General features: G+C 43.4%; 1 protein-coding gene across 2 annotated transcripts in view; it reads left to right on the top strand.

The window, feature by feature from the left end:
* The window catches only part of LOC105428393 (uncharacterized), a 151,845-nt gene that overhangs the window by 72,631 nt on the left and 58,627 nt on the right, over positions 1 to 20,587 (top strand). The window contains exons 1-2 of one of the 2 annotated variants that reach the window (XM_089073224.1): positions 1,356 to 1,954; positions 10,328 to 10,790. In XM_089073224.1, the coding sequence (XP_088929350.1) occupies positions 10,610 to 10,790 (181 nt within the window). In that variant the 5' untranslated portion in view covers positions 1,356 to 1,954; positions 10,328 to 10,609. Of the gene's footprint in view, positions 1 to 1,355; positions 1,955 to 10,327; positions 10,791 to 20,587 lie in introns of those variants that run through there. The other variant, XM_089073225.1, reaches the window with a different exon arrangement.

Here is a 20,587-nt window from a genome sequence, read left to right as displayed (position 1 = left end):
AAACGACCCGAGTTTGCGATCGTAGTCCCTCATGAATGAGTTATTTTGCGCTTCGAGAGATACACATCAGTCAGAATATTCTTCCTCTCTCTACTCTTTTTATTTACAGATTGGTTGACTAATTCGAAACTAATTTTTGTTTAATAAAAATATATTAAAAGAAACGAACGCTTGTGAATTGTGACCGATTAGGAAAGTTAAAGATGGTTATATTAAATCATAATGTGGTATCAATTAATTCAATCGTGCAGTCAACCAAATCGAAAAGTTCCGCGAGAAAGGGCGGAAGATTAAAAATTATCTACGACAATTTCATTCGTCATTGCGCTACGATGATACGTTAGATTTTCGATTGGTCAGCGCGTTGATAAATTGCCGACGTAAATAGCACCGCACACGCTCTGTAGCTCGCTGCAATATATTCAAAGTAGGCTATAGAAATGTATCGTGCATGTGCGTCCTGATGGAACGATTTGGCACTGTTGAGCCGCGGTATCTGCCAATCGGTGAGGACTGCATTAAATCCGCTTGGGAACATTGAATTTTCCGCTCGCGCGCGGTGTCCCGCTATAGACATTCCGTTCTGAAATATTCCGCTTGGATATTGTTGCTAGGTAGAAGCTCCAGCTATTCTCCCACCCGTGAATTATTTCTGCTGAAGGCATCAGGCAAATCACGCTTTTACGTATGTGCATGCTCTATTTATGAATTGATTTCAATAATGCCAATTTGTGTGCGAATCTCCCACATTCTTTTTGTCGACAGAAGGCACTTCTGAGAAATATTCACGCGTCATATAGATCCCAATGCTTTATTCCTTCGTAAACCGGTACGGACAAGATAAATGACCGAAGCGGGCTCGATGCTCGAAAGAAATTACGTCTAAGCTAAGCGGGTACCGCCTTCTCTCATGAATATTCAGTTGGCCAATAGAAATCCGTCCCACGATGGCAGCAGTCTAAAAATTTCAATAACATAATCGATCGTCGCCACGCGTCTTCATCCATGTCGTCTCTGACTATGCATATCCATCCTCTTATCGCTATTATATTACGCTAATTTTATGAAGGCACGAGACACTTGTCCTTTCGTCGTTCTCTCGCATTTTCTCGTCAACGGCGTTGACAGCGGCGGCGGCAATAACATCGTCGGCGGAGGAGCGGTACAGCTGGGGGCATAAGTGCATATACGGGTGAGCAGAGTGCACTTCTCCGTCGGATAAGTGGTGGGGGGGGGACAGTTACGCCCCTCCGGTAGGTTGGACTCCGGCCGAGGGGCGGCGCCGTCACCGGCCGAGCGCTGCCGAGCGGCGCCGAACGCGGCCGAGCGCGCAGGAACGTGGGGGCTCGTGCAGCGCACTGTTTTCATGCGCTTAGTTTCGCGCCGGGTGCCACGATAGTCGCATCGAATCGAGTTCGCGCGCGCGTGCGTGCGTTTTTTGAAAAAAAAGAAAAAGAGGAAGACCCGCGAAAAAGACTAGCCGCATCTTGTTCACTCGATAAGACGAACGTGACGAACGTGACGAAGAGGCCGGAAGGAGGATGGACTAGGAGGTGAATTTTGTGGCGGAAGGCGGAGCACACAACGGGTACGAGTTCGCGCGACAAAGTTCTGTCTCGCAAAGTGAGAGAACGTCATCGGTCCATGCATCGAGATCCTTTTGCTCCTGAGGAAGACATCCAACAGGGGAAGTGAGAAAGAGAGAGCAGAAGCATCGATCGATCTGATCGATCTGCTCGCGCCCCCCTTCCCCCGCTCGTTTCTTCACTCATCCGCCTGCCGTCTGAGCAAGACTTCACGAACGCTACAATGTGCTGTGTGTGTGATGTACGGTGCAGTGTGTTGGTGCTAACTTAGTGATAACGATATCCCCCTCCTCCGTCACATCTACATCCGCGAAACCTACAATAAACTAGTCTTGTTATCTCGACCGGGAATTGCTGCCGGAGATAAGGTAAGGGCAGACAGCGTCGACGATCGTAGCCTTTTGATTACCCGCGTTGATTGTTTCGCGACGGGGGGGCACGCTTTGCGATGTGCTGCTGACTTGACCCTTATCCAATCCACTCCCCTCCCCCCCCACCATCGAATCATTCTTTCAATCTTTATAAATAGTTACCACCATTCGCCACACGTAAGTTAGATTTATCTCTTAACGATTGAGAATACGTAAATAATATTTTTGACATGACTTGAGGTCTATGAATATTAAATTATCGCCGCGAATAGCGTGGAAGTTCGCCTTAATTAAATGTACTGTAGAAAGGGAATCACGTTAGGTGTAACTGAACAGCACTTTCGCTTCTGAATACTTTAAATGTGATCAGGTTGGTAGGACAAGATCAATCTCGCGTTATCTATATGCGAATAAAATATCATGATTCTATCGGCATCAAATATGAATCCTACTGATTGTTATGTTTTTGACATATCATATTTACTCGATCTGCGATTGATGTTATTTCATGATGTTATTTCATGATTGGTTATTTCATCCAGTAATAGATTTGACATTTTATGCGCCTAAGTTTTCGATATTGTAGAAAATATTTCAATTAAAGTTACAGTTAAGTGAGTTTCAGAGTCCATTATCGAGTTATCTATAATAAAAATAGGAATATGGATGATTAAACATATCTTTGGTCTGCTTAATTAGCAAATTCAGAATATATTAAATTTCATGTTTAACAGTTTAATAATTTATTTCATTTTACATTTCTACACTGTGAAGATAAAAAAAGATCGAAGCTTTAGTGAAAATTTGTGAGCTGTATATTTTTCATCTAATAAATTATAAAAGAATGAAGCGTTTAATCTAGCTTCGGTTCATTAATCCGTTATTTATTTTATGTTGATATTATATCTCTTGAGCTTATTATTATTTTTAATAAATAGACATTCTAAAATGTTTCAATGGTGAATAATGGGTCACACTCGAACATTTCTTGTGACCTAATAAATCTTCCTAAAAATGCTCGATTACGATAGGTTCTTACCACCTACTTACTTCTTGGGTTTTTTCTGTATCTTTTCGATCCATATTTTGCGTATATCTTTACGGATGATTATATAATGTTTTGTTCGACCGAGACGAGACGAGCCGAACTGAAGCGAGCGAATCGAGAGTTGAAGCGAAAACTAGGTAGTCTCAGGTGAATTCCGTCGGCAGGTCTAAACCGGTCTAGTAAACAAGAACAATGCTATTGACCTGCGAAAAGACCTTTTTCCGACATTGTCACGAAAAGAAAGGAATCCAACACTTCGAAATGTCATCAAATTTGTTCAATCGATTTTCCTCTTCAACTTTGAAAATTCATTTTAATGTCTTTTACAGTTTCTTCGATGCGATAACTTTCATGTTTAACGATTGTAGTTAGGCCTAGAATCTTATTTGCGGTTTTTCAATCTTGTCCATTTGTGCTTAAGGACACTAAAGAATTGATTTGAGCACTCTTGTCGGACATTCTGCACTGACCGTCGCCATTTGTAAGAAATTTAAAAGAAAATGAAATTTCTCCGAAGATTTCAAAAACAGCCTAAATAATTATTGAAAACAGATAAAGTCCTTGTGTAATTTGTATTGTGTTTAACGTAATAAATGACTACGCAAATGTGTAGAATATGAAATTGCGAATAAAGTGAAGACTGATGTCTTTTCTTTTAAAATTAATTAATCCTTAATTAATTTTATATTAATTTTTATTAAGTATAAATATTTTACAATCTCTAAACATGTGAAACATGTTTTTTACCTTTACAACGTAATTGTAAATATAGATATAATTTAAACAATAAATAAATAATAAATGAAATAATAAATGAATAGTAATAACAACAAATTATTTCTTTATTTCTCTCTCTTTCTCTCTTTTTAATTTTCAAAATGGCATAATTTTATTTATACGAACAAAAAGGACAAAATTTTCTAATGAATGACATCTCAGAATATTTAATTAATAACTTACTTTTTATTTAGTATATAATTGAAAAACGTTATCTGCTATTCTTACTTTCTAATTTTTATGACATTCCAGAAATTCTTTGGTCTTTAGAATTTAAGACATTCCGCAAATTCCGACTGCATTATGATATGGTGAAAAATATATTTATAGCATGAAATGAATTACATGATTGATTCATTTTTAATATTATTATCATAAAAATTTTAATTTATTTTTTTATCAATAACAAAAAATTGTTTTTTTATTTTTCTCTTTTTTAATTTTCAAAATAGCAGTGTCGTTGTTTAAAAAAGAAAAGGATTTTCCAATGAATGCTATCTCATAATATTCAATTTATAACCTATCTTTTGTTCAGCATGCAATTGGGAGAAAAAACATGCTACTCCTATATATTTCCATTTTTTTTATTTTCACTACATTCCAGAAATTCTTTCGTGAATTCCACAAATTCTGATTGCACATCTCGATTAGTTCACTTCAGAGTTCTCATTTAAGTCTGTCATTTCTGATCTTAAATAATTTATTAATAATACTTTAATAATAACTTTTTAGTCACTGGTAATTTTCTAACATTAAATATTACAATATTCAAATAATGTTCTAACCACTTAAAAAAAAATGTATATTTTAAATTGATATCATTTTTAATCATGCTTTAGATTTTATTATAGAAGTAATTTTCGTAAATATGATAATTGGATAATATATAATTATCTCTTATTAAAATTACAATGTTTATCTTTCATAAGATATTTAACATGAACACTCCTGATTATATATCTGCCATAGCGTTCCCTTTCGATGTGAATGTAATTTGCTTTCATTTTTCTTAAGCTTTATCATCTTGCGGAAATACGTTCTTTTTCTATGGAAAAAACCGTAAAGGAATGTTTTCATTTAAGACATGTCAGAAGAGGAGAAAACATATCAGACGGTTCATAAGGCGGTTTGCATAATTAGTAATTTGCAGATGTAACACAGACAGGCCGATATATAATATAAGATATATAATAAGACAAGTAGAGATATGAAGCACTTGGCTAGTATAACTCGGCTAGTATTCTAACTTGAAGATAGAAAAATACGAGGACGCGGTAATATTAATCCCTCGGTAGCAGCAAAGGTAACATTAACTCTTTGCGTTCTCGGGTATTCATCTACTAAAGGTAACATGAGAAAGATTGCGATGCATTAACGTAGTTATACTTGCAACTTATTCGAATCTCAACTCACCTGTCATAAAACTTGGAGATCTTTTTTAATTTATTATAAAGAAATGATAGTAATTTCTACATCGCACTCGATTGTCACTGCTCGCTCGCTCATCTCTCGCTTGTTCTCTTAAAAATATTAATACAGCCGCCTTATTCATTCTGCTTCTTTTAAGAGAAGCAAAGAAATATAAAAATCTGCTCTTTTGTTGCAGTTTCTGAAATAAATGCGATTTTCGCCGTTTATTCCACGAATCCTTTCGCCCAGGAGAAGATCCTCCTGTCTCAAAATCCAATCCTTCGACCTTGAACGTCACTCGATTATTCCGTGAACGTTCGGACAACGTCCTCTCGAGCTTCTCGAAACTCAGTTCTCTTTTTCTCCGTTTTCTCATGCCAAGGGGAGTATCGCGTTACTATCTCACGGCGTTCCAAGTCCCTCGCGTTCTCGATTATTTCGTCCCCGATCCGTTGGTCGAGTGCGATGGACGGACGGATGGACGGACGGAGTAGCCGCTAGTCCGATCCGAGAGAGATCCGCTTTTCGAACTTGCATTTGCCGAAGCGACACGTCGATGACGTCCCTCCTCTTATTTCCATGACCGTGAGAGTGCGTGTCACGGGCCGATGATTCCATTCTTCATCCCGTACGCATTTCCAAGCGCGCGAGCGAAACGTTTTATTCCTTTTTTCGACTCGCATCGGATTATTAGAACCGACGCCTCGCAATTAATCCACTACGTGTCTCGAACGAATCCTAAATGCGTCATTGCGAGCGAAATGCTGAAGCGAATCCCTCGGGAATCGCGAGAGTTGCGAGTTGCGTTCCCGACGCGACGACGCTTGACACAGCAAAATCGAATATGTTTAAAAGATCGAAGAATATTGATCAGATCTTTGAATGGGATATTTAAAAAAAAATCATCATTTATATCAATTATTCTTTTTTTACGCCAAAGTAATTCAATACACGTTGAATCTGAATTAATGTCTCTGGAAGTGAATGGAGTGAAATGTAACGTGTTCAAATGTAAGGTATATTTGCTCCTTGATCTTGAAGCAGTAATGAATGCTAAATTAGTCGCCGTATTTTTTAGGCATTGAAATGCGTTGATAAAATCGACAGATTCTATCGTTGGTCTTATTTTATTCACGTCGTGATAATAGACGAGAGTAGCGTCGTCGTTATCGATCTAATTTTCTCCAATCTTCGAAACCTCCGTTGATTTTCGATGTTGCCTGTGTGTGTGTGTGTGTGTGTGTGTGTGTGTGTGTGTGTTTCCGAGCAGACGCCGCCACGACGTCGACGACGTTGTCGCGGACGTTTTTGAAGAGATTAACGAATTTCGATAAGATTAGCGACGTGATACGTGATCGAGGAGTTCATGCCGATGGAGTTTCGTCGAGAGTGGACACAGTGATGTAATCCACTGTAGATAAGATCCACTAGATCACAGTAGGCTTAATAAAAATACAATTAGCGTTCAAGTTGGAGACAAAAATCAAATCATTCTGGCGTACTAAACAAGCGGAATTCTCTAGAATTCTCTAGAATTCTCTTCTTTCTCATATTTGTCAATCGCGCGGAAAATATCGCGAATATTTACAGGCTTACAGCGTACTGGATAATCAGACGATAGAAAAACGTATGAATTTTTATTAATACCTCGGGAAATGAGGGGAGCCAATTTTTTAATAACTATGTTTGTTTATTAGACTTTACACGATAAATCGTGAGATCATGAGAAAAATTCGTTCGCATTAGTGAAAACTCGTTACGTCCTATTACCATCCGATGAAATCATCTTTATCGCAATGAGCAAACGTATATGAATAGTATACGCTTATCAGCCATAATTATTTCTTCGGCGGTTCAACGGACGTGCTCCAATTTGCTCGAACCTGTTCTTGTCATGGTCGCCGTATGTAATATTCACGATACATAACGGCGCCGATCTAGGAAGTAACCGCTTATCGTCTTATCGTCGTCTTATTCACGCGAAGAATCGGGGGGGTTTTTTTTTTTTTACAATTTCACGTATCGAATGTCGTAATATCTCGTGATTAAAGTCTATTACAATATTTTCGTGTTGGTTATCTGGCCCAGGATTTCTAATTATCGCGATTGACAAATCAGTGAAAAACCCAGCTCACGATCTGTATGAGTGATCGAAAGTGCATATCGGTCAAGTGATCTGATTTCGATTATCTAAAGCCGAATGTCTGTTGTTAGATTAGACAATTTTTCTTCACGTTCTGATTTTCAATAATAATAATAATAATAACGAAAGAGATGAAGGGATGAAGATGAAGAGATCAAATTTTTTCCGTCAGGTAGAGGGGAAGAAAAAAGAAAGCGAGAAAAAATTGGCAAAAAGGAACGACCTTTTTTGTTGGTAAATTCTTTTTTTTTTTTTAGGAAAACAAGTTTAGCAATTAGCAATAATTTAAAACTATGAGAATATCTATATATTCGCAATAGTAAATATTCGAGCGGGCTAATGGTTTAAGCGACTGCTATATGGATGCGATAAAAATAAAGTGCGCTGTTCGCGTGATTTATATTACCAAAAAAATATTATTCCGATGGTGAGATATCTCTAAAAAGTAATCGCCCGCTCGTCTTGCGATCGTGTCGAGCGATACGGTTTGATTGATCTGTTCAAATTTAGTTATATCTATGATCGATCGAGTCGAGCGATTATCTTTCCGACGTTTTTGATGATAACCGCCTAAATTGGGCGACAATTTGAAGCCAGTCAATGTTTTTCAATGCGCTTAATTAATGAACCGCTTGATTAGCGTATTATTTCTGATCATTGATATTAAATGATATTAAACAGATTTCGCAAGAAGCATCGAGACCAATTCGAATTCGCCGAACTGTGTTAGTATTCATGTTACACGTTATAATCATTATTAGCATAGCCTGATACCATTGCCTGACGCACGAAATATATTTGCATAAGAATATACATACGTACAACGTATGTATATATATATATATATATATCACATAATACGTTAACAATAACGACAGAAAAATCTCGATGGCCGAGCAATCAAAATTAATCGGATATGCGTGTCGTATATTCCGCGCGGTATCAATCTTATCGCCGCTTTTTCGTGTGTATCTTATCGCGCATTGTTTTCGAGTGCTTTATTTGCTCTGGGCAAGTAATTTTCAACGCAAAGTGCAAGGGAGAAGAGGCGAAACACGATTTCCGTAACGTAATGTCCGAATTTGTCCGAAGAACAACCATCATCGTCGTCGCCTTCGTCCTTTTTGCGCGTCGCAAAAGATTCACTATTTTGCGGCTTCGACTTGAAAACGAGACTTATTAACCGGCGTAACCGGTTTTCTCGGAAGAGATATTTTTTCCGCAAACGCACGCGCAGCATTTTGAGTCCTCGCGGTGTAATAATAAAAAATTCCGCGGAACTCCCCACGGATCTCCCGAAGGTGGTGGTTATCTAACATTTCCGAAAGCGTGTCTCGATAAGAGGATTCCGTTACTTTTCTCCCGTCCCTCCTTGCGGTTCTTCTCGCCGTCCCTTTTCCTCTCGCGCTTCTCTATCTGGATTGGGCGATTAAGCCCGACCTGTCCCGGTTACGTCATCGATGACCTTGATCGCCCACAAGCTGATTGATAAATCATTTCGAGTACTTGATCGTCGATCAGTATGTTCGCACTAAAGCGCTGATCAGGACCCAATTACCGTAGATCTCGCCGATCGATTATCGAAATTCGACGTGTTACGCTAATACAACAGTTAGGGTAAGTCTGCTTTTCGTGCATTTCCTCCGAGTTCTCTATCGAGCCCGCGATATCGGACGAAAGAATTTAAAGCCCCTTTCTCACGTATGGAAAAACGCGCAGCGGTTTAATTATAGCTTAAGCGTAACGCATGGAAATAAATCTAAAGCTGTCCAATTCGAAATATACCAATTTCGATGTCTGAAATTCGCGTAAATCAAATGCAATATTGCTCAAGATATTCGGTCGCCCCGTGTATATATAAAATATATTTTAGCCTTAAAATAAATCGTGCTCGAATGCACAACCTTTTCTCTTCTACCTTCGAATCGCCTTTAATCGTCAAGTCCGACGGGTCATCTCGCGTCTTCGCGTTTTTCGCGTCCGGAACTGCTCGCGACACGGACGTGAAGGAAACGGGGAGGAAGAACGAAAGAAACGGTCTCAAAACAGGCGGCGCATTTATGCAGCTTGTACGCGATGAAAGAATCATTGAAGCGTCTCGTGTTTCCAGTTCGGTATTAATTTACCGCATGCGTGTCCGCCCGGTTCATGACACGCCGTTCCTCCTCTTGCGCGACAAGGGCGATATCGGAAAGGCCGGTAAGGACGCACACGTAAAACCGGCGCGGCTTGTCGTCGTGCACATTACAAAGTTGTTCATTATCCCGTACCTACATATCGCGTATCGCGGTTACACGATCGCGACCAGAATCCGAGAAAGCCGTCGCCGTGCCCCGACGGCTTTATTGAAATGACGTGCCGAGAGATACCGCCGGATACGCGTTGTCCACCGGCATTGACTTTTCGCCGGCGAGCTCGCGAAGTCGAGTTATCGATCGGTTAATTAATGCGGCAATAATTTTTCATATTTGACAGCGTCTTATTAAGACAGCCCGCTCGCGCGTATCTCCCGCGAATGATATAATTAATTAACGCGCCGCCCGTGCGCGTGTCTAGCCGCTTAACGAGGCCGTGTGCAAATCGCGGAATTATTTATCGCTAATAAAGTCGAAATTTTCCCACCGCCTGCTGGCGCGAATCGCGTTCGACTAAATACTCTTTAATTAACTCTTCGCTTCGCGTTTGTATATAATATCCCTTATCCGCGCACCTTACGATTACGACTCGTAGCCATATATTCTAAATATCGGTGGTGTCAAACGTGGCGTTACCATAAGTTCATTTCCATAAGCGAGCTTGCGATAATTTTACAAGTCGTAAACTGAGTAATTCACAGCCTTCTTAAACTATATTTCTCGCTGATTATACGAGATCCTATTTTCGTGCGAAAGAAAGAATTAACGAGGGATAAGAAAAACTTAATCGATCAACGACCGTTTCTCCGAGCCAGGGAGCAATTGGATTAACTAACATTCGATGTGTTGTTTCGCAGAACGGAGGCCAGGAAGAAGTTCCTTTCGCTCGGCAAATCAGACCAAGATTACCTATGATCCCGCTGGGCGTCGCGAGGACGACGGAAAAGGAAGAGAGGCGCTTTTGGCAGTATTCCTAATCTTCCTCCTCCCCGTTCTCTCTCTGTATTCTGCCATCCGCCCCTCTCTCTCTCTCTCTCTCTCTCCTTCCCTTTCTCTCGCCTCCTCTTCCCGCTGCTGCTTCTCCACCTGCTCGTTTCCTCGACGAGCGATCGCGACGCACCGAGATCTCGTTGGACACGATGGACATGAGCAGCGAGTCAAGCACCGCTAGGTGGTACGAGCCGCCTAGGTCGTCGTTGGAGCCGCCTTCAGGGGGTGCCGGGGTGGCTGGAGTGGTCGGCAACCCCAGCGATTACAGGGGTTACTACCCCCACGCCGGACCGACGGCGCATCACCCCGCGGCCGCACATTACGCCCACAGTAAGTACCCGCCATTCTCTCCTTCTTTAATAGCCGCTCACACCTTCCTTTTATCTCTTCCTCTCTTTCTCTCTCGCCCCGTCTTTGGATCATCTTCCCGTTTTTCTTTCTGTTTTTCCTTCCTGGGAGAAGCTGTCATCGCGGTTCAACGACCGGACCGCATGCCGACCGATTTCCCTTTGAAGACTTGTGACGGGCTCGAAATGAAAAGAAGCGAGGACTCTCTCGAGAAAGGGCCTCAGCCTTTTTTCGAGCGGCGGATACCGCTGCGGCTATTAAGAGGATAATACGTATAATCTTCGAGCCACTTAGCGTTATCGATTGAAATCCGCTTTAACTTCATTCCGATGCTTGCACAGTAGCAGCTTTCGATAATGGCAATGTAGCTTGTCGCATAGAGACCTGTGTGCTTTTTTTTTTTTTTTTTTTTACTTCGAGTATCAAGTATTAGAAAAGATAAGACGAGATGGAAGAAGGGAGCGTTAATTTCACAAAAGAGTTGAAACGGACCGTCTAACGAATTTATATGACAAAAGGCGGTCGCTAACACCCAGCCGCAGTCTCGTTTCTCGCGTGATTCCCGCGGTTTGGGTCAACGACCGTCGGACGGTCACCTCTCCGCGAGCACTTCGCATTAATTAGAATTTCTATATTTAATTAACGAGGCGTCTCCGAGGCTATCGGCGCCATCGAATGTCTCCCCTGTTGCATCGCCATTTTGCTCCTCCTCCACGGCTAGATACCTGCCCCGATAATTAAATTTCTACCGCGGCTGGATAGGCGCGTGACATTGTACCGCTGGGAGGCTCCGCCGGAGTTGACAACCGTAACATGCCACCGGGATAGTTTCTTAGCGCAGCGCTAATCCATCTCGAGAGCCCCCCCCCCCCCCCCCGAATAAGAGCCAGGCATTCTCGAGGCGCACTCGAGAATATGCACTTTCGAGCACGCAAGTGCGTGTTGTCGTACCCACGTGCCGCCTTCTCTCCGTGTCCCGCGCACTTAACTCCGTTCGTCTCGTGGCCCAAGTCCTCCTCTCGACTCTCTCGCCGGGCAAATGACTTTTCGTTTCGAATGGAATAACTCGCCCTCGCCACTTCTCTCTAGCGTGAATGACAACGTGAGGCAGAGACGCGCGGCGAGAAGCGGGGATTACGCGATTAGCGATGGCGTAAATAAGGAAGATGCGTAAACGCAGGAAACGTGTGATTAGTTGTCCGTAAAAAGGAAGCCATCCTGGGGGGATAAGAAATAACGCTTGTCAGTCAAGGGAGGAAATAAAAAAAGGTGTAATTTATTAACGATGAAAATGGAATAGTTGAAGGCCAGAGGAAGTCGCGATGCTTCGCGGGGCTTATGTATAAATTATATCAGCAGTTTGCAAAATAAAGGAAAAACACTTTTGTTTATTTTATTTAATATTTCGTATACTACTTAACATAGAAACTTATCGGGAATAAAATGTGAAATAATGACATTTCTCTCGAAAATATTTTCACTTCGATAACTTTAATCTAGCTTTAATTTCTATTGTTTGTTGTTTGGTTTAGCGTGTAAGATCCCTCTTACAAGGTTAGTTTTATTATGCACTGTTAAATACATAAATTTATTATGCATGCACTGTTAAATACGCAAGTTTTAAAATGTTTGTTGTTATTCCGCATATATTTTAACCGACAACAAGCAACTTACTCCTCTCCGTTTCGAAATTCTATATTTTTAAATAATTCCACGCGAGAAAATATTCCATGGTGTCACGCAAAGAGAAAAAGGGAGTCGTTTCGAGAGAAGAGGCGCGCTAGGCCGATAGTATGTATATTCTGAGATGTATGTAATCTCGATAGCTTCTTCGGTTCCTCGCCGTTGGCCAAGCGTGAAAAAGCGTAGCGTAGGTAGAGGAATGTAGGTAGTAAGATAAAGGACATGAGAACGCGAGGAGAAGGAGAAGAAGAAAATAAGGAAGAAAAAAAGAAGAGAGGAAAAAGAAAAAGGATAAAACGAGCGTCGTCTCGTTCGAGATTCTTTGACATGCCGAGGAAAACCCGAAGGAGGGAAAAGGGGAGAGAAGGAGGCGGTGGAAGACAGATGACGGAGGCATGGATGGAGAGAAACGAGAGGGAAGGCAAAAGGCCAAAAAGTGCGATGAGGGACCGAGGAGGAAACACGATACAGCCGGGCCAGATCTTGAGGCCCTGGAAGGCGATATCCCTGATTCGTGCCGACGTGCATGGATCATACTCGACCCTCTGTTAGCTCGTGGCTCTCAAAAAACCGCGTCCATAATCAGAATCAAATCTGCTGTCCGATTGTACGCTCCGAGACGATGGGGAAAAAGCGCGGAATTTCTTGCGACTTCTGCTGGCTCGGAGCATCGCGCGTCGGCGATTTTACTTTCCGCTGACAGAAACCACTTGACTTGAAGAAGACGGTCGGTCCCGTTTGATTTTCGTCGGTCAAGATGCGCAACCAAGGCCGGAAAATCCGAGCCTCTTAAGGCGTTCCGGAGTTTTGACAGCGAGTGACGAGCAAGGCGGAAAATGTTGACATTTACCAATCACCTCATCTTTCGAAATGTTCGGTCTTAATCATCGTGGCGATGTTATGACAGTTTAATAGTGTACCAAAGTAGTGTCCAAAGTAATTTATAACTACGTAAAAGCGGGGACCGGGACTGTGATATATAGAGGGAGAAAGCAGACCAGGATTGTCGAAGTCGGGATCGCTTAGCTTAGCCACTGCTGATAAAAAAATTGAGTTGCATTCTTGTGCTCGTGAAACGCTTTCACGCGCGCTTGACGCCAAAGCGGAGCGTGCATTTTTCTCCGATTCTCGATGGGGCCGGATTCAATGAGAGAGAGAGAGAGAGAGAGGGAAAAGAGGAAGAGACGGCGAAAGAGATCGGAGACGGCAAAGCGATGCTAAAAGAAAAAAAGAGACAGAGAGAGAGAGAAAAAATAAATAAACAAGATAGGTGGACGCGCACGGAGAGCGGGATGCATAATACACAGTGGTTGCGGCACAGACAGGAAGGAAGCGCAGCCAACCGCGAAGCCCGCGGGGTCTGAGAGAGGTGCATACGTAATTGCGGGGCCACGCGGGAGGCGCTCTCTCTCTCTCTCTCTCTCTCTCTCTCTCTCTCTCTCTCTCTCTCTCTCTCTCTCTCTCTCTCTCTCTCTCTCTCTCTCTCAATCTCTTTCTCTCTCGAGTTAGATCTTGTCCCTTCCTCGCCTTTCTTGCCTCTCTCCCTTCTTCTTCTGTGCGCGATCCCTTGTCGTCGTCAACGATGACGATGACGATGACGACGACGACGGAGGAGAAGAGGATCCGGTGTTGTTCGGGCCGGAGCGGCACGACGAACGTGGCCGGTCGACGGCGTCGTTCGCGCGTGTTGTTCCGGTGTGCAAAATGTGTGCAACCGCGGCACACACCGACCGACCGGCGCCATCTTGCGCAAATGCACACGCCAGCTGAAGGCGGAGCTTCTCCCGAAGGGCCTCTCCGTCGCTCTCTCCCGTCGTTTCTCTATCACTATCTTTCTCTCCCTCCGTCTCTTCCTCCCTCCTCTTGTCACTCTCTCACTCTCTCTCTCTCTCTCTCTCTCTCTCTCTCTCTCTCTCTCTCTCTCTCTCTCTCTCTCTCTCTCTCTCTCTCTCTCTGTCTAGTTCATCGTAGCAGATGCAGCTTCAACCGCGATCAATCTTCCTTCTCGTCGCCGCGTTTCGCGTTCCCTCCGTAGCCTCCTCTCACCTCCGACACAGACACAGTGTGATATTCCTCCGGTCTCTGCGGTAGCTCCGCATCCCGGATGAGGTATCTCGTATGCCTCCGTTTCGGGAATTTTAGGTTTAGATTCTAGGGTCGATTCTATCAACGCCGATTAATTCTCGTCGAGAGTGTTTAAGCGACATTCCATTTCTAAATTGTAATACTACAGACCGCGATAATAAGCGAGAAATACTCGCGAAAGAAAAAACATTACTCCGGTAAAAATGTAAAAGAGCTTGCAGCCATCACCGATCGTTTTTCGACTTCAACGTCGAACTCTTCGCGAATCGAGAATTCAATTTCGCGGAATGAATTTCTACTTACAATCTCTTAGGTCGTCTATTTTTCGCCTGGGTACACCCGAGTACGCCTTTTGCGATCGAAAAAGAGAGAGAGAGAGAGAGAGAGAGAGAGAGAGAGAGAGAGAGAGAGAGAGAGAGAGAGACAGAGCTCGATCAAGATGGGAGGATACGAGGTGAAATTGCATGTTATTACGCGAAAGCTGCTGGGGGCGCCCGACATGAAATGAGATGTTATTTTCTGCGGGAGAATTTCGTGCACGTACCAGGATTATATTATAAGGTGCGCGCGAGCGAGCTCCCGCTGCAACGGGGGGCGGCTCCTTATCCATGGGATACCTTCGTAACGTTCTGGGGCTCTTAACTGGGCCCCCCTTACGACGGGTAACCCTTTCCGGACGAGTCGCGCCATGGCGATCCATGGATCTCCTACCGAAAGTCATTCGCGCGAGAATCATTAACAAGCGATTCCGAGAGATTGCGTGCGTCTCGCCAGCGTTGTTACGGGCGATAATTGGCCTCGCGCTAACCGCGAGAATAATGACGAAGAGTTTCCATCGGAGGATCTCTCTTTTGACGGAAAATGGAATTCACCGGAGCGGCTCCTCGTCCTTGTCGACGTTTGCGATAACAATGCTTATCGCGTACGAGCGCGCGCGCGCGCGCGCGCGCACGGTTAACGAGGCTGCCATGTAAAAATAACGCGTTTACGCGCGGTCGGCGGCGGATGTTTTTCAACCGACGCGATATTTTAAGCATATCATTTCTTATTAGCGATACTAATTGGTGCTCCGCGCCGTCGAGGAGTCTTATTAAAAGAAAAAAAAAAAAAAATTATTTGTAGACTCACAGTGACTCACAATGAGATTCTCCGATCCTTATTCTTACCTGGTCTTTTCGACTTGTTTACGAGCAGCAATTTTAAAGGACTATTTGATCGACGCTTTAAGAAATCCACGATAGTGCAACGGTGTCTTATAGCGTAAATCGCTGTAAAATATATTTTCCGGGGAGAATCTTCTCGGTTTCGTTCGATAATAAATTGCCGCTTCGCAAGTTAGAGATCCGCGTGTTGCGAAAATAAGCCGTAATTCTCTCTGAGTAAATAATTAATTACTGTCTCGTGGTAACGAAGCGGGCGTTCGCTCGGAAACTCCTTTCCTCGTCTGGAAACGCTCGAGGATACGCCTTGGTAATTTTCAGCAGGATCACCCTCGGAGGGATATTTCTTCATTAATAAGATCAACGCGGTAACGATCCTGGTCACGCCTGAATCTCGTTGCATCTCGATTTCTTTTCTCGCGTCTCTTTTGAACCCGGCGACGGGTCTGAAACGGAACATGACGTCGAAGGCAAATGGCCGGGAAATAAAGCGCGCTTCCTGATACGATACAGTGAGTCGTCCTTTCAGATGGACCTGCCAGCGCTTTGAATCCTTTTGACTCTTTGAGATCGCCTCTTTCTCTTTCTCCCTCCTCCCCTCTCTTTTTGTCCTGTTTCTCGCACAAAAGCAAAGTGCGAACGTCCGCGCGCACTCTTTCGGGCGTGGTTAATTATTTGGAGTACTCGCTTTGATATTAGTGACTGAGAGAGAGAGAGAGAGAGAGAGAGAGAGAGAGAGAGAGAGAGAGAGAGATTGCGCGATCCTTCGCAAGATAAATAGATATTTGCGAGAACGAAGTTCTGCGCCGGCGTATGCGAGTGCAGCCACGCATTTGCAAATTATTCGTTATCTGGCGAGTGGAAGTTTTCCGACAGCTTTTTTTTTTTTTATGGAAATACTCTCCTCACCTAGGAATATATTTCGTTGAAGCCGATGGAAAGAAATGCAGAGAACAATAATGATAAGCGCCGCGGACTATGTTACTTTATCTACGCCTATTTACTTCGTTTGGGAAATAGTCATGATACCGATATTTTGCTATTATTATCTGTAAAAATAACTAAAGCTAAAAATAGCTGGACAAGATAAGTACTCGAAATAGAGACAAGACTAAAAAAATAGTACTAGTAAATAAAAACAATGACTGTTTTGTTTGTCAGATCTATATTTAGTACTATTTAATTAAAAAATGTTAAATATATCAAGCGATTGCCTAACAGTCTAGGATTTTGACAAATGTAATGCTTTGCGTGAAGTAAGTTTCTGCTTTAATATCACTTACTGCATAATTAGTTATATCATCTTGATAGTCATTATGACACATAAATGTCATAGTACATTTGATATATCAACTGAATCATATAAATCAAGTTCAAAAAAAAAAAAGAAGAAGAATAAAGAAATCGACTATGATTACTGGGACACATTTGAAACGTCCTCGCGCTTATCTTCCCGTAAATTTGTCGTCTTGCTCGTCGGAAATGCCTTTCGCGACTTTCGCTCCCCGTCGCTTTGATCTTTGTCCGCAATCGGAGTAATATAAATGTAAATTGGCGCGACTGAATTGCATATCGGCTACGTAATGGCCGCCAGTTTCCGCGCGGCGGTTTTTCACGGTGCGCAAAAAAGGTGGGGGAGGGGGGGAGGAAAAACGACGAGGAAAAAACTGTGCACTCGACAATGTTCCGCAGGTGCGCCGTGAACCTAGTTATTTCCGGCTCGTCGCTAGCCGGAGCTCCGGCGTATCGAATTATCATATTAATTTATTACGGAATGCCGTGTTCGCGGCAAGTAACACAGGCTCGCTCTCTGGACCGCGTGGGCGCTGACGCGGGCGCTCCTGAATCATCTACGCTCGGCAAGATCGAACGATCGAGTAAGCGATTAATCGAACCGATCTTGATCGCGCTCCTTACGCGCGTGGGTCGTCTCTGACACTATCGCGCGTATCGCTCGCTCCGTGACGAGCGAATTTAAAGTACGCTAAAGTAAGAGAGACGCGGTGCCCGGAGCCTCGAAACGATCGATCGGACGAGCGATCGGACCGATCGTATTAAATCCGAGCGATGAGATACAAATTTGCGTGGCCCGTGGCGCGCGTCCCATTCTTTTTCTGCATAAAAAATTTACAAACATTTTATGGCGATCCGGGCGCGAGATGTGGCGTCCCATATTAGCGGGGAAAAAAAAAAAAAAAAAAACAAGATACGCACATATGCACAGTTTAGGAAAGCAAATGCGTTATCTGCAGTCGTGTTGATCTCGTTTGCGCGATATAACAGTGACCGTATCCATGGATTTTTCATGAATATTCATGACGCGCCGGCATTATACCGTGCAAAATCCTCCGGTTATTATCTAGGAATCGGCCGATCGGATAATATCGCGAGGAGCAACGCGATATCTGAAATTTAACGGCTAACTTATGCGGCTAACAGCGAAGCAAAGCAGAAAATGTATTTTCTAAGTGGCTCTACCTGGTCCCCGGTCGCAGAAGCGATTCTCATTCCCCTCCGTCCCTCTGTTGATTTAATCGTAAGTTGAAATGTGATATGTGAGAACAAAACGATAGCAGAGAAAATCGATATCATTAGCATAATGTCATCGTTAATATAACTGCAAATTATATTCATTGTACGTGGGCATCGTGGGCTTTTTTCAAGTCTGTTATTTTTTTTTAGTCTGATCGACGGGCAGTCTTGTCTTAACAGCACAAAGACGGATTCGCGATTGAGAAAGAGAGCGACGTCATATCGAGGCCCATTCTCGACCAAGTACCTTGGGAACGGGCGTTCGAGAACGTCTACATAGCACAGTAACAAAATTTTAATCCGTCCGCGTTCTCCTTTTTTACTTCTGTTTCGGCAAAATGACGTTATATTATTGCGACGTGCTACCAAGTTTTCGTCGAACAGCGCGATCATCGCTAGACCGATTTATGGAGCGCGATTATTGCGCGTGTGAAAACTGTCGGCCAGGTTCATAAAAGCGGGGTCACGAGAGTGAATGGAAACGTTATTCTGGGCGATCCGTCGATATGATTCTCGCGAAGCGAGAAAATCATATTCGTTGAAAGTACGTACTGCCATTTTATAGCGAGCGTGATTTATGATATGCATTGCTCGAATCTCGGAATGATCTTTCGATGTGGCTGTGCTCCTTTTTCGCGTCTGTATCTTTGAAAGATTTGAGCGATACCCAACGCCATTGCTCTCGACGACTTTATTGGATAATCAGTCGTGGGACTGACGTTTCATCAGCAGTTACGACACGATTGTTTCCATCGTTCGTGAATATCAGAGCTTGTGACCGGAACGGATTTTTCGTTAAAATATTCGCTAGAACGTCAGGAAGGCGCGAGGTGGAGGGACGCCCAAAGCTGACCGTCGGCCATATTGTTCGGACGCGTTTCTCATTCCATGACCGATTGGCGACCGTGATAAAATTGTAGGGCCGACAGAAATATCGTCGAGATAATTGCGCGAGAGTTATGTCAGCGCGTCGGAGCGAGACAAAGACGCGAACGGAAAGGAATAAAAAACGGAAGAGTCGCCTAGGGACAGTAAGGCTGGCAAAAAGTCACGTGAAATCCTGTAAAAACAAAGTCGTGACGAGGGGAACGAGTCCGAGAGTCGAGGAGGAGGGTCGGAAAGAGCGATAAATATCGCTCAGCGTGGAAGTTTTTATTGCGTCGGGAGTGCGAAGTTCTTCTCTATCTGCGCATTTCTCGTCGCTACACCATCTCGTCTTTATTTTCGATGAGAGTAATTCTTATGTGAAACGGACTTTAACGTCATTGTTTCGTCACTGATATTTCGTCCAATATTGTTAGAACTTGTGATAATATATGTGTGTGTGTGTGTGTGTGTCTCAAATAATCGGAGAAAATAGAATCGTGTTAGCGTGTTGCTGCTCTCGTTGTAAAAAGTAACGTACGGATACATTGTGTAACGTTAGCGGGATGAATATCAAGGTGTAATGAAATAGTCGAGGAGATTCGAAAGCGTAGCTACACGTAGAGCCTGTTTACTTTTCATCGCGGCTGCGCCGTGATGCAGCGGATCCAATTACAGACAGGCCATCGTTGGCTCCGATTAATTACAGAGGCAGGCGCAGCTGCTCATCTCGCCGCTCGCTCGTATTCGTAATATTGTGTTTCGCGCTTCTCTAAATTTAGATAGTGTCTTTTCGCAGACGTCGCCATTTGCAACGCGCGATACGTCGACCGTTTTGCTCATGTCTCGTCAGATTTCTATAGAATATATCTATCGCATCTCTACAGAAGTACATCTAATTTACAAATTTTATTGAGATTTACGTACTTTTGTATTTTACATTATTCGCGTTCCGTGTACACTTGCGGAAAAATGCGACGTTCAAGGTGTCTTTTCCGGTGACGTTTGCGGGAAGCACGAGATTGTCGTAAGGCGAACGTGAGTTCGGGGCTCAAAATGTCCGTGGTCCGAGGGATGGTCAGAAGGGTCGGTATGGGAGACAAGACGAAGCGCAGTTTTGGCAAAACATCATCTTGTTATCAGCGTATGCCGTGAGGGTGGTAGTGCGACCGTTGTTAGCAAGGACCACTCGATATATCGATCGGCCAAGTAAGCAGGTTTGCATGCGTCGCATGCACGTTCTGGTATTCGCTGGCAACAATGTGCATCCGCAAATTTGCACGGATATTAAGAACGCTGCACTTTCCTGGCTGACGGCGAAAGATGGGGATCGGTTAATTAGTCGTCGTCGTCGTCGTCGTCGTCGTCGTTGTCGTTGTCGTTGTCGTCGTTATCGTAAGATAATAACCGAGGCTAATTAATTTGATGCGTTATGAGCTCTCTGTTCCGTCATTA

This window comes from Pogonomyrmex barbatus, unplaced genomic scaffold (assembly GCF_055798465.1).
Source record: "Pogonomyrmex barbatus isolate J1 unplaced genomic scaffold, ASM5579846v1 scaffold14, whole genome shotgun sequence".
Classification (NCBI taxonomy): Eukaryota; Metazoa; Arthropoda; class Insecta; order Hymenoptera; family Formicidae; genus Pogonomyrmex; species Pogonomyrmex barbatus.
This window is presented reverse-complemented; position numbering and strand designations above follow the sequence as displayed.